This window comes from Cynocephalus volans, chromosome 17 (genome assembly GCF_027409185.1).
Source record: "Cynocephalus volans isolate mCynVol1 chromosome 17, mCynVol1.pri, whole genome shotgun sequence".
Taxonomy (NCBI): Eukaryota; Metazoa; Chordata; class Mammalia; order Dermoptera; family Cynocephalidae; genus Cynocephalus; species Cynocephalus volans.
Genome location: NC_084476.1, coordinates 11712059 through 11727141, shown reverse-complemented (window position 1 = coordinate 11727141; position 15083 = coordinate 11712059). Strand labels below are relative to the sequence as shown.

General features: G+C 36.2%; 1 protein-coding gene across 1 annotated transcript in view; it reads right to left on the bottom strand.

Annotated features, from left to right (window-relative positions):
• MAPKAP1 (MAPK associated protein 1) overlaps positions 1-15083 on the bottom strand; it is a 245487-nt gene that overhangs the window by 213395 nt on the left and 17009 nt on the right. The window contains exons 2-3 of the mRNA XM_063081856.1: positions 4343-4670; positions 1670-1759 (exon numbers count right to left, since the gene is read on the bottom strand). Of these exons, the coding sequence (XP_062937926.1) occupies positions 1670-1759; positions 4343-4601 (349 nt within the window). The 5' untranslated portion in view covers positions 4602-4670. The remainder of the gene's footprint in view (positions 1-1669; positions 1760-4342; positions 4671-15083) is intronic.

The window sequence follows — 15083 nt, the reverse complement described above, 5'->3', positions numbered from 1 at the left end:
GGGGACAATACATTTCTACAGCATATTCTATAAAGCACCGAACAGAAGTTAAAGTGGATTAGACTGTAGGGAATGAGTGGGAGAGGAGGAAACAAAAATTCTCTTCTTTATTAGATGTATTAAAATTTAGGCTGAAGAACTTATTTCTCACATGGTAAATGGGACTAATGCACTTACATTTGAGGTGCTCTATTTGCCCTATTTTTTATTTATCACTTTTTAAGATATGGAAGTGAAGACGGCAAACAAAGGGGTAGCTGGTGATATACAGGAACTTAGATAAATAAGCTCGGTATTCATTGATTATGAAGAGATTAATAGGAACTGCATTAAGATATACAAAAATTTGAAGAAAGTGTACAAGATAAATGACATAAACCATTTTTAGCTTGTGTTAAATACAACAAAGAGAAGTATTAACTGGATCAACAGAAGAGGCCAGCCCAGTGAGATTTTTAATGTATCTAGAGCAAAACTAAAGAGTCATTCAAGAAGAACTAGAGGAAGTCACAGAGTGAGATATAAGGAAGAAAAAGAAATGAATAGGATACTGGATCTACACAGTCATCATTTAGAAGCAGTCATTAAGAAAATCGTACTGAGAATACATGAGTCTATAATCATAGTAGGAGAAAGAGAGAAGCACTTTATATAGTGTGGTTCAGCATGAAGAGACTGACCTTTAAATGCAAACAGAGCTGGATACAAAACATGACACCATCACACTACCACTTCCAAGTTGTATAATATTAGCAAGTTAATAAAGTCTCCTTTAGCCTTTGTCTCATCTGTGAACGACAGCAACAATATCTATACCTCGCAAGATCACTACATTAGAGGAAATGCACGTAAAGTGCCCAGCACAGCACTAGGTAGGTGCTGCTGTTAATATAATAATCATTAGTATTGTCAGTCTTATAATTATTACATAGCAATGGAGCCAGTCAACAAATATTTACCAGGCATCTATTACATGCCAAGGTAGTACTAGGAGGTGCTGGGAGAACACAGAAGACAGATTGCAGACATTTCTTTAAAAGGAGAAAAAAGCAGAAAGTGTGGGAAACATGATATAACCATTATAAAATATTTTAATAGCATTTTACTTTTGAAATAGTTTATTTATTTTTTAAAAAAGACTTCTCACAGAGATTGAAGCTTTGAAAATACGTAATATGGCCATCCTTTATACACATACCATATGAACACACAGCAAACGCTAATAGCCACAATGTAACGCTTCTTAAGCTAAGGAAAAGAATCAGCATATATGTAAAAAAGATTGTTATTAGGGCCACTAATAAGGCAAGGGAAAGTCTAGGTTGAAACTACCAAGAGGAATCTCTAACCTGGAGACCCATCCAAAAAAATCATAAGAGTACTCCTTGGCCCTGAGAACAAGGTACTAGCATGACAGTTTGTCCAAAATGTCCCCTGCACGCATCAATCCCCGTGACACAGAGTGAAGGATGGCGAAAAAAGACAAGATCTAAAGAACAAACAGCTTCAGAGGGCCAAGGCACACAAGTAAAAAAGAGCTCAAAGCTCAAAACACAAGCAGTATCTGCCCAGAGGATTCAAAAAAGATGAATTAAAAATAAAAGTTCTTATATAATAATATAAACTAAATATATAAATCTCAATTTAAGAATTAGTTATTTCCATTTACCTGATTGCTTAGAATTTCTTTCTTTCCACTGAATATTTTTGCATTTGATCTGGTTTTGTCTCTCTTTTCGGAGTCGTTCTAATCTTTGAGCTTGAAAAGAAATATTATAACTATAAGTTTGTCAATGAAAGTTTACTATAAACAAAGACATAATTAACTACCTTTATATGAATAAAGATGTTTTATATTGCATATGTAGGAAAAAAGTCATAAAATTTTAAAGGTGGCACCCCTGAAAAGCAAATACCAACAAAAACATGAAAATATTCTTGATTTATAATTGAAATTAGAGGATATAAAACATTAATAGAGATCATAAAGATAGTATTAACATGGAAGAGAATAATAAAATGTGAAAACTTCTGTGATTAATATGACATTTCATTATATAAATCATTAATAACGGTCTTAAAGGAATTTTAATGCACAAATGAACTGAAGTGAATATTACATTACAGGAATAAAATTACTGTTATGAATTACTCTACTCATTTCAAAAATTAAAGATAAATGAACTCAGACTAGACTATTAAAGTTTTAAATATAAAATCCTTTATCTAAAAATCATGAAAATTATAAAATGTCAAAGCTATATAAATTAGCATAGCTTTTCTTCAGTGGGCTGAAACAGTTTATAGGTAGTAAAATAAATGATTTGTATCTTTGTAACATTAGTCAAATCTTAAAAAGAACAATTTTTCTTTTACAAAATTTTAAGATGTGCTGAAAGGATTAAAAAGTAAATTCCTTGGCCAATGACGATCTCAATTAATTAGTAGCACCTAAGAGCTGCCTAAAGAAATTCCAACAATAACGAGAGTCACCTAAAATTATGCACTTGAGATTATATTGCCACTGGCTGATCAACCTCCAAAAATGAGTGAAATGATCCTTTAAAGAAATACCATCCAGCATCTATTAACAACTGCTGCATACAGAGACTACAATAGAAAAGAAAGCCACGATTGATTCCATCTCTTGAAATAAGTTTTCTCTTCCTAATCTTCCTAACCTGGCACATTGCTAATAAAAAATAAACAAAATAAATTTCTTTCCAACCCCTTTCAAGGCAGGAAATCATAAACTCCTGCCTTAGCATTGTGGTAGGGAAATGCTGAAAATAATCTTGCCAAAAATTTAAACTATGCTGGGAAAAGCATTCTGACAGTGTCACTATATCTAACCAAATTCCACTGAAGAAAAATACATTCAATTGCAATTAATAAACATGAAGGGTACAGCCAAAGTAATATAATTATAAAACTCTCAATTTAGCAGCATTCTCCAACTGAAATCCATTCAACCTGTCATATAAGATATCATCTCAATAACTTGCAAGGAAGTCAGTCTCGCCTAGAGAACTGAGAATCAATGGTTCTAAATTATATTCAAACCTTCACTCAAATTCTATTTTGATAAAAGTTCCTTTAGACTGGGAAATGCTATTAATTATTTTCATCATGAGAGCAAATTATTCTTTTTTGATGTCACAGATACTGAATTCTGTACCAAAACTTCAATGTGTCTTTGCCTGTATACTGTATCCAGCTCCACCTGCTATACTCCTTTATGTACATTTTACATTTGGACAATGAAAATAAATATGATTTTTTTTTTTTTTTTTTTGTCTTTTTCGTGACCGGCACCCAGCCAGTGAGTGCACCGGCCATCCCCATATAGGATCTGAACCCGCGGCAGGAGCGTCACTGCGCTCCCAGCGCCGCACTCTCCCGAGTGCACCACGGGCTCGGCCCTAAATATGAAAATATTTTCAATATTCTACTACATCTCCTGCCATTACCTTTCCAGGGAGTTAGCAGGTTACTGTTGCTAATTTGGAGATATTTTCTGATTGTCTAAAAAAAAAAAATTATCTCCTAGAATACCCTGTCATGTTAGAACTACAATATGTATTCTAAATAATTTATCTAAGTAAAGGCTTTGGTTCATCACATTCCCCTTAAAAGGCCACCAGAGGAAGAAAAAAAAACAAACTAGAAAACAGGCAATAAGCTTTTAAAAACTAATGACTAAAGACATATACCAAGTTGAGGATTTTCAAGCAACAAAGATCAAAGGGTAGTGCTTGACTTAAGAAAATAAAGATAAAGTATCAAAAACAAGGGCACCTTTTCTAATCTTACATCAATTTAGGAATTGCTATTAAAATCAGCCCTAACAAATGCTCAGGTGTCTCCCCCTACTTCTCCATCCCACCACAATTCCTCCAGGGGTAAGAACTATCTTGGGTACTAGTCTGCACTCCTTGGCAGGTCAATTCTCTGTATTAAAGATTCTCTATTACCTCAACCTGAAATCTGCCTCCAGGTAGTCTACCTCCTGGGATTAATGTTGCTCTGTGGAGACACTCAAAACAGGTCCACTTTCCCTTCTAAACGATGGCTTTTTAGAAAGGTAACATCTAACATGTTTCTCCTAACCAACTTTTCACCTATTCCTTTTCAGTTGACTTCCGTCTAATAATGTCATCCCAGGGGCCCTGCCCGTTCAGTTACAGAGATGGAGATATCACTCATTCTCAGTTTGACACGTGCGTGTTCCTATTAACACACAGATACTTCCCCCATTAAGCCTATCCCAACATTGTGCATTATTTCATAAGACTGTTTATGATTTAAAGCTCAGAAGACATGACTAGAAGACAATGATTACCTGTGTTTGAGCGTCTTCTAATACCAAAGTCCCAACTTGAGGTAATATCGACTGACTGGGCATATACATAGCCCTGAGTCTCACCATTGCTTCCCTGAATTTCTGACACACTGTCTCCAGGCATTGAAGGAGGATGAATCTTCTCTAGGTCAACATCATGGTCAATGAGAACCATCTCACACATTCCCGTGTCATCACTGGTCACATGTGACTGTCGAATATGAGCTAGAATGATAGTTGGATTGTCCAAGAAGGCCATCCTTTCTGTGGGCCAATCTCCTTAAAAGGCTATTTTCTCCTCTTCATATTGTTCCACGAGCTCACCTACCTAGAAACATGATGTACACAGCAATATTTAAGAATAAGACAGTAAATGACTGAATCATTTCTCAAACAAATTCAATGTGCTATCTTGAAAATCAACATTTATCCCTGTACCTACGTGCTTAAAAGGATAAAGACTAAGCTTAAAGGAAATCCTTGTAAGTACTAGAGGATATGGCTCTAGTCAATGAGATCTCCATGGTATCGAGTGAAGGCTTCCTCTCTTGAAAAACAAATAATAGTAACTCCTTAGTCAGGCCACTCAAAGCACATAACTACTGCTAAAACAATAAATTTTGGGAGGGTGGAGGACAAAATAAATAAATAAATAAATAAATTATTTTTTCTTTCTACCTTCACTTCCATGCAGCCTTCTCATTACTTTATAAGGTCATGGGAGAACGAGTTGTATTTTCTTCAAATGATGTGCTGAAGAATGAAACTGTGTTCCATCAGTTTACGTTCCCCCTCCTGTCGTATGGTTGTAAAGTGTTTAAAAGGGCACATAAAATGCTTTGCGAGTTACTAGGAATTTTACAAAAATGTACCACCGAGTAATTTTGCTCAATAAACATACTTTCCTTTCAAGAAAATATTGTACTTTTATTTTCAAACTTATTAATCATAATTGCCTGTTACAAGACTAATTTCCTATTTTAGAAACCTAATGATAAAAACTGCTTCCTCAATCCTGTTAAAACTGCAAAAATGTTTAGGAATAAGATGGTACCTCCTCAGTTAAATGGGTAAATACTCAACAAAGAAAATATTACAGAAGAGTGGTTAGGAAGTAGTCCCTATAGACAGAACTGGGTTCAAATCCTAGCCCTGTCACTTGCTAGCTAGGTGATCTTGGTCAAAATACTTAACCTTTTTGAGCCTCTCTTTCTTTTCTTCATTTATAAGATGAAGCTTCCAGGGATGAGAGGATATATATGAGGTAACGTAGGTAAAGGACTCAAAAGACTACCCGGCATGTAATTAAATCAGTTGATGATGATGGTAAAAATATCATTACGAATTTCAGTTTTCAATTCTTGTTGAAAGTAGTCCTAAAATATATCAATATCTCATTCTTCTTTACAGGTTCATGGCAAATAAAATAAGCCTGTGCTTCCTTTATGACAGAGGATACTGTAGATAATTTGGGTCACCTCCTTGCTCCTCCAAAATCATTTTGAAGTACAAAATGTAAAAGCTGGATTGAATGTGTTTCTAGGAACCATCCTAAAAGACATTTATTTTTAGAAAGACCTATGGTACCAGATTTTCCTGTCATTTGGAAATCTAGTCAATAAATCATTACAGCTAACTGAGGTTTTAAAAAATTTTGCCTGGTAACACATTATTCTATTGACATCACCTAGTGAGTCTTAAAATAAAAATACTAAAATTAAAACAAAGTTTAACTGAAGCATCTCTAATCAAGTGAATCATATTAATCTTCATTTTTTCCTTTAAATATATTCATTGAGTACTAATTTTATACCAGGGCTAATGGGAAATACAAAGGTGAGTAAGACCTCCCTGAATCAAAAAGTTTATACCTTAATATAGACCTAGTACGTCCCCTAACACCATGGGATTCTTTTAAGTCTCAGATGTCTGAGATAGTTGGTCTCAGATATGTTAATGTCACTCTACCATTGTAAGCAATTAATCAGAAAAAATTACAAAATTAAAAGGAAATATTTAAATTTCACTTGTAAAAATAAGAACTTTTTTCTGTAACCATAAAGAGATATTTATATACCCACAGAATTACTTATAAACGACAGCATTTGTTTTCTCACAATCTTAACATCACATCCCATACAGCAATCACAATAAGCTGTCTTCCCTACAAGAAGGGAAGGAAACTAGTTGCCAGCAGAGGGGCAAGTGCTTTCAACTACAGATTAAATAGTTCTCCCCTGCAAAAACAAGGGCTTCAGTGAGAAGCCACACATTTAATATGGGTGTTCTGGCACCAAAAAGTCAAAAGGCAAAGCAACAAAAGTATACTGAAGTACCCTCAATGAAATAGTTTTCAGGAAAACAGACCTGCTCCATCACTTTTATGGGGAAAAAAAAGGAAGGGGAAAACACCTCTGAAGGCATACACCAACTCTCCAACTTTATCATTACAGAACCCCAGCATCAGCAGATATCTTCTCTATTAGAACACTATGACTTCATACACTGAGGAATCTGTATGATTTACTCGACAAATATTTATTCAATACCAGTTCGGACAGGAAATTCCCACAGGACTGCCCTGGAAAATGTCCTATTGTATATGTCACTTCTACCTCCTATTAAGTGTACTTGAAGATTTGGACTATAAGTTCCACAAGGACAGGGACCATAACACCACGTTCCTTCTTGCAACAAAGGATGTTACACATGGCAGGAATTCAATAAATGTTGCTGTCCAACTTGCAAGGACTAACCAATTTCGTTGTAGAAATACGTCATAAACAAGCATGTCAGGTGTAAATGTGATTATAAAAAAAGGAGTGCCTTTTTTTATTAATACAGATACAAGAGCTTCTCTTCAATGTGCCCTTCAAAATTGTCACCTTGAGACACTATCAACTTATTCCAACAACAGTGCTTTTAAGAACCAAAAGAATATTTTTTAAATCTCCTTAGGAGCAGAAAATTATCATTTGAAAGTATATTTGATTTCTAAGACAAAGACATTCAGAACACAGATGAAAACAGGTTATTTTCTCTGATCAGTTGTGTAAAGATCAAAAAGATTTTTTAAAAACTAATATTGGCAGAGATTTGGAGAAAGGAGCACTCTCATAATTGGGACTATTTCGAGGGTAATTTGGTAATACTTATCAAAATGTAAAACATGAATAACTTTTGGGTAATCCCACTTCTAGGATTTGCTCTAAAAGGACCATTGTGCAAAAATATTTATCTCAGTATTGTTTGTAATACTGAAAATCTGAAAGTAACCTAAACATCCATCGATAGTGCATATGCCCTGACACATACATACAACAAAATACTACATAGTGATTAAAAAAACAAGGTAGAGGATGGGTAAATATAATGTGGTATATACATAAAATGGAGTATTATTCAGCCTTAAAAACACAGGAAATTATGACACATGCTTCAACATGAATGAACTCTGAGGACACTATGCTAAGGGAAATAAGCCAGTCACAAAAGGACAAACACTGTATGATTCCACATATACAAATACCTAGAGTAGTCAAATTCACAGAAATAGAAAGCAGAATGGTGGTTATCAGGGGTTGGAGGGAGGGGGAAATGGGAAGAAAGTATTTAATGGGTACATGTCAGTTTGGGAAGATGAAAAAATTCTGTAGATGGATGGTAGTGATGGATGCACAACACTGAGAATGTATTTAATGCCACTGAACTAGAAAGTTAAAAATGGTTAAAATGATTAATTTTATGTTATATATATTTTAGCATAATTTTAAACCTTTAATTTTTTTAAAGTCTAGGAAATGCCAGATTAAACAAAGTTAAACAGGTTTTCTTGCTGTTTAATCACAGATTTTCTCAAAGCTTTTAAGCTACTATGTGTACAAGAGTGGAAAATCTAGTAATACAATACATATATCCCAAACATGTTTAATCCCTAAACATTTTCTTTTTCTAGAAACACTAAAACATATCAAACTATAACTGGTATTCACAGAACCCTGTTTAGAAATGCTGCCCTATGCTTTTACAAATGATGTCTTTTCAGGCCTTGAAAGCCTTCCCTGGATGGCACCAATTCTTGACTCTTGACATAGTTGGCCCTTTTTATATAGGCCATCAGATAAAAAATAACATCAGGCCTCCGGAGGTCAGCTCCCCTAAAACATCCTACTTTTCACAGCTTCTGGGTTTTTTTTGGGGGGGGGGGGGTTTGGCAGCTAGTCAGTATGGGAATCTGAACTTTCTTCCACTTTTAAACTCCAGGTTAAAGCACAAAGATTTGTTTTACCAAAAGTGGAAACAACAGGGACATCCACACAGAGTGGGAGGATAGTAAGAGATGTCCCAAAATGACCCAGCCATTTTTCATGTACTGGGTGGGTCTCCTTTTATACTTCATTCCTTCGACGAATATTTACTAAGCTCCTACTACGTGCTAAGGGTGGTTCCCAGTGTAATTTGGATATTATTACCACTTTACACATCCATATGTGTTCATTAATGATCGTGTAACCTGCCTGTGGTAACTTGGAACATGCCCTAAATGTGGGAATAATTTTTAGTAGGTTTTGATGAGTTTCAAGTCTTAACACAATTTTTAATAACAACTTTATACACACACACACTTCCAAACTTTATTTGCAATGGCTTATGAAAAAACTGAGGCTCAGGAAGGTTAAGAAACTTGCCCAAAGCCAGATAACTAATACACCGTAGAACTAACAATCAAATCCAGGAGCTCAGGATCTTAACCATTATACCATACAACCTCTCAAAACCAAGAGGGACAAAGAGTTATAACAACAGTTATAATAAATATAATTTTAAAAAATCCTAATGCTGTGCTTTTTGGGTTCTGAGGGCTGAGAGAAATTTCTCCCATGACTCTTTGTGAAAGATATGACAGCAAACGTGTTACTCAGTAGACTTGACCCTTAGCTCCCCTCCACTAATGCAACAGCAATTTGTACAACAGCATTGTACAAATAAGCAATAAGCAATGCATATAATGGTTGTTCAAAAAATAAAAGTCACAAAATTTCACACGTGAAAGGAACTTCAGAGATCATCTACAGTCTCCCCTCCACATCCACTGGTTCTGCATCTGTGAACTCAATCAACCATAGATCAAAAATATTCACAAATAGCTAACACAATATAAAAAAATACAAATTTTAAAAACAATACAGTATAACAACTATTTACACATTTACATTGTATTAATTATTATAATCTAGAGATAATTTAAAGTACATGAGAAAATGTGTGTAAATTATATGCAAATACTATGGCATTTTACATAAGGGACCTGAGCATCTGAGGATTTTGGTAGCTGGTGGGGGGTGTGGGGGGGAGGGTGTGGTTCCTAGAACAAATCACCCATGGATACCGGGGATAACCAGAAACCACAGAGGAAAGGTTTACTCTAAATACTCAGTTAGGTCTAAGAATATTTATGAAAATCCCTAGTGATTCATGCAACTTCAGCTATAAATCCATACCTAAAATATTCTGTTTCTTCAAATAACCCACCATAAGCACATGGGCCCTCCCTATACTTCACTCCCTAAAGACCTGAAACAGGCAACAGTATGACCTAAAATGCTCAAATCCAGTTAACAGTGAAGGAAATTTCCCCTTCCTGGATGTTTTCAAAACACTCTACACACTCACTTCCTTCTTCCAGGCAGACTTCCAACCTCTCACCTACAATCTGTGAAAACTTGTCTGAATAAGCAACAGCCTGAGGCTTCTCAAAGGTCTGCAAACTCCCAATCAAAAATTACTGCTGCCCCATCAATGTGCCATATAAATGTTGGCGTGTTAATTGTGTACTTATAAGATTGTTAATGGTTAGTTAATTTACCTCCCACACTATTATTGTACTTGAAATGATTTAACATCTGCTGAGGGAGTTAACAACATGTAACAGCAGATGCAAGATTATTATTATTATTTTTTACCTTTCTTACTGTACCCCAACTTCACGTTATTAGCACTAGGCAAGTTAAAACTGACTCCTGTACAGGAGTCCTTAAGTGTGTCCTAGAAGCACTCACATTTGTTTTTCACAAAAAGGAATGAACACGAGTTAGAAAAACAAAAGCCTTTTTATATATACAAAGACTTCCATTCATAAAAACCAGCAGACTCTGTTTTTTACTAACATTTCAAAATTCTTTGATCTAGTTAAAGTTCAGAATTCATACTTCCTGGAATTTGAAAATAATTGAAGTTACCATTAAAATAAAATGTACTTTATTGCTTTTAAATCTCTTTCTCTAATTCTTCCCAATTTAACTCTAAATTAAACCTTCATTTATTTTTTAGAATAGCAAAAGTTGAGTTTTTTTTTTTTTCCCTCTCAGGGAATTAAAATCCTCTCCATGTGAATATGCCTAATTTCATTAGGCAGCCAATAGTGAGACCATACATCTAGAGAGTTTATTTTTTCCTTTCACATTTTTATTTCCATACTTTGACTAAAAGTACTTACTAGATTAAGTTAAAACAACAGAAAAGAAATGCCTGTATCTTCTTTCGAATGAGATTCATTCACTAAACATCATCTGAGTGCTAGCTAGGCACTGAGAATCTTACAAAAAGGTTATATAAACACTGGCCTGTCCCCTCCAGAGGCTTACTTACAAACTTCAACAGAAGAGCTACATCATGTACATACATAAGGCAATATATACCAACTACCAAATGAGACATGAAGACAGTATGTTCATCAAGAGACAGGGAAGTCACAGCAGTCTCCAGGAAGGAATAGGGCGGCATTTAAGGATAGCCGGGCTTTCATTAGGCAGAAACACAAGGTGAACAGTAACAGATGACATTTACTGAGCTCTTACTATGAGCTGTACTAATCACTTTTCATGTAATGGCATATTTAATCCTTACAACCATCCTAGGAGGTAGGTATTAATAATATCCTCATTTTATAGATTAAAAAAAGTTAAGGCTTAAAGGAGTTAACTTGCCCAAGGAGACATGGTAGATTTTTTTTTTTTTTTTTTTTTTTTTTTGCTTCTGGCCAGTATGGGGATCCAAACCTGTGACTTTGATGTCATAAGGCAGTGGTCTAACCAACTAAGCTATCTGGCCAGCCTGATGGTGGATTTTTAAAGGGTCACATCCTCTGAAGCTCCTCCCATCGAGAAGTGGAGTCTACATCCCCACCCCCTGAATCTGCGCTCACGTTGTGATCTGTTTTGACCAACAGAATATAGTGGAAATAATGTTGCAGAACTTTTGAACCTCAGCCTCAAGAGGCCTTGCAGCTTCTGCTCTAGCCTTTGTAACACTTCCAGATCATGGGGAAAAGCGTGAAATAAAAGAACATGTGGAGAGAGAGGTTCAGCCATCCTGTCATTCTTGCTGTCCTGCTGAGACCCCCTAATGAATAACTGAAGCCATCTGGGACCAGCCTGCCCCCTACTACCAACCTACCAGGACACAAGGTCTCTTTTCCTATCAAATGTCTCCCTTGGACAAAGGGACCCTGACCTTTGATTTTCTTGCCTTGTACCACTAACCTCCACCTGAAATGCCTCAGAATCTTACCATCTGCCAAGATCCAGTTAAATGGAGCCTGGTACATACAATACAGTGTCTCTCAAACTTCTCCACGGACAAACCTGAAGGGCAGAGGAGAGTGACCATAAATCAAGGTATGAAAGGACCTAGGGGAGCCACCCACAGCAACACATCATAAGTAAGAAATTTATCTTTAGAATTCATTCATATTTTACATTCTATCCTGTACCTATGTTTATTTTTGATAGGAAAAAAATGTTTACCCTTGAATATACCACTAAAATTGATACTCCTGGAAAATGTGTCATGCTTAGTGTGTAGCTTCCAGTACCCCCAGCACATACTGGAATTCTCCTAACCTCAGTTTGAACAGCACGGATGTAGTGGAAAAATATAGGCTCTAGTGTCAAAAATATCTGGTTTTGTGAAGATAAAAGAGCACTTTATTGACAGACAACTCAATCTAAATTTTGCTTAATAGATGTTTCCTGTGACAGATATGAAGAACTATAAGTATTAATCACACCAAACTATATATAAAGATCTAAGCACAAGTTAGACTAAAATACTATTATTCGGTTGTAATAAACAATTAGTATTTTCAAAGTGCTTTGAAATAATGTGTATTAGCTAGCAATAGCTTTGAAAATTCAGACAACCTAACCACCGACACCCCCAAAACTCCAAACCTGCCAACATTTCTGGCTATTACAAGAAATCTGCCAGTTTGATGCAATGTAACCCTAAATTATTTTTCCAATAGGTGTTGTCCCTCTGACATAGTAGATTTGATTGACACTTGTGAAAATAAATAATTTTAGGTTTTAAGATCTCAGATAAAAATATTTATAGTTTTACCTAGAGTGAAGAATATGAATAATGCCAAAGGAAGCTAGACTGTCTCTCAATGTGAAACTACAAGTTTAGGAGCTCAAACCATAAATGATATTCAACTGTCTGCCAAATACTGATTCGTTGAATTCATTCACTTAACAAATATTTATAAAGCACTTATTATGTGCAGGCATCAGAGATACAGTGCTGAGGAAAAAATAAAGACTTGGCCACCACCTTAAAATGTACATGATAGAATTCTAAGAGAGCTCCACAAATTCTTGCCTCTTGGTATCCACTCCTTTCTGTTATCCCCTCCTTTGAGTGTGAGTGGAACCTGACTTGCTTCTAGCCAATAGAATATGGTACAGGTGATGGGACAGTCGCTTCACTGATTACTTCCCATTATACAAGATTCCATCTTAGCCAACTGAAGAGAGACATTCTAAGCCAGAGATTTTCCTGCCAGCCTTGAAGAAGCAAACAGCCACGTTACAGAACTACATGGCAAGGATCTGAGATCAGCCTCTAGGAGCTGAGAATGGTCCCAGACAATAGATAGAAAAAAAGGGGGACATCAGTCATACAGCCACAAGGAAAAGAATTCCACCAACACTCTAAGAGAGCTTGGAAGATCTTTGCCTAGTAGAGCCTTCAGATGAGGCCATAGCTGACATCTTAATTTCACCCCTTTGAGACCATGCCAAGAACCCAGCTGAAGCCATGACTCCTGACACACTGTGATACCATAAAGTTGTATAGTTTTAAGTCAATAATTCTGCAGCAATTTGTTATGCAGCGATAGAAAAATGAATCCAGTATAGTGCAGGAAAACAAAGCTAAATCCTTTCACACACAACAGTTAAGCTCTCTCAACCCAGTCTCACTCACCTGCTCCTTCTCCCCTCCCCATCGAGCAACTCCCAAGACTACTTTGAACATGTTCATGGCCTTTGGTAATGATCCTCCTTTTTTGAGATGGGTCCTGCTCCTCCAATAAAAACCATATCCTTTTCTAAGTCCAAATCCAGTATTTCATCCTCTGCAAGCCCTTCTTCAATTCCCAGGGCCCAAACTGTTTTAAAGGCTCTACTTTTACCTTTATTACAGTTAGTTATATGAATATCATTTTTAAGAATTTGCCCATTTCAAATTTTTGGCCCAATTCAGAAATGTGGTTACTTTATTAAGGTATAAATATCTCTGTCCTTAAATCATTCGTGAAATTGCTGAAGATCCCATTAATAGTAATGCAGTGGTTCTAAAGCAGTGGTTCTTAACTGGAAGCCAATTTTGCTCCCAGGGGACATTTGGCAATATCTAGATATATTTCTAGTTGTCACAACTGGGAATGGGAGCTACTGGCATCCAGGGGGTAGATGCCAGAGATGCCACTAAACATGGTACAGCACACAGGACAGCACCTATGACAAAAACTACACCCCCCAAATGTCAGTATCACTAATGACAAGGTTGAGAAGCCCTGCAGTAATGTGCGGGGGTTTTGTTTTCGAGGGCAGCTGGCCAGTTCAGGGATGGAACCCTGGACCTTGGTGTTATCAGCACCACACTCTAACCAACAGAGCTAACCGGCCAGCCCCAATGTGTGGTTTAAAGCCACTAAATTTGTGGTAATTTCCAACTCCCTTGGAACTGTCTCACTTGTACTGAGATTAAGCTACTAAAATCTATGTTCGAACCTTCTAAGATCTAAACAAAGTTCAACTCCTAGTATCTGTTTTCTAAAATTTTAACCTACCCTAAGGAGAACAAAAGCCCAAATAACTATGATAAAACTGCATTCTCTCAACCTTATCCCTTGGTCTGAAAAGCCTGCCCACCTCTCTTTATCTGGCTACCTCCTACTTATTATTCAAAATTCAGCTCAATGTTCAACTCCTCCAGGAAACCCCTCTAACGAATCCCACAGGCAAGGTTGGAGGCTCCCTTCTTTGTGCTCCTATTGCACTGTACTTTGTCCCTATCTATACCAAATAATTCAGCACATTGACTGTTAGTAACAGGCACTAAGTATTTTTTGAATTTACTCATTCAACACATGTTTATTGAGTGCCTACTATATGCTGATACAGAGATACAGCAGAAAACAAAGCAGACAAAGTCCTGCCCTCATGGAGCTCACATTCTAGTGGAGGCAGACAAAATACAGACATGAATTATATGGTAAGTTAGAAGTAAATTATATGATAAGTTAGAAGTGCTATGGAGAAAAATAGCACAGGGAAAGAAAAACAGGTAATGCTGGGTGGAACCATGTAAATGAATGCAACTGTAAATAAAAGTCAAGGAATAACTCACTGAGGTGGTGACATCTGACTTAACACCTGAAGGAGGTGAGAGAACA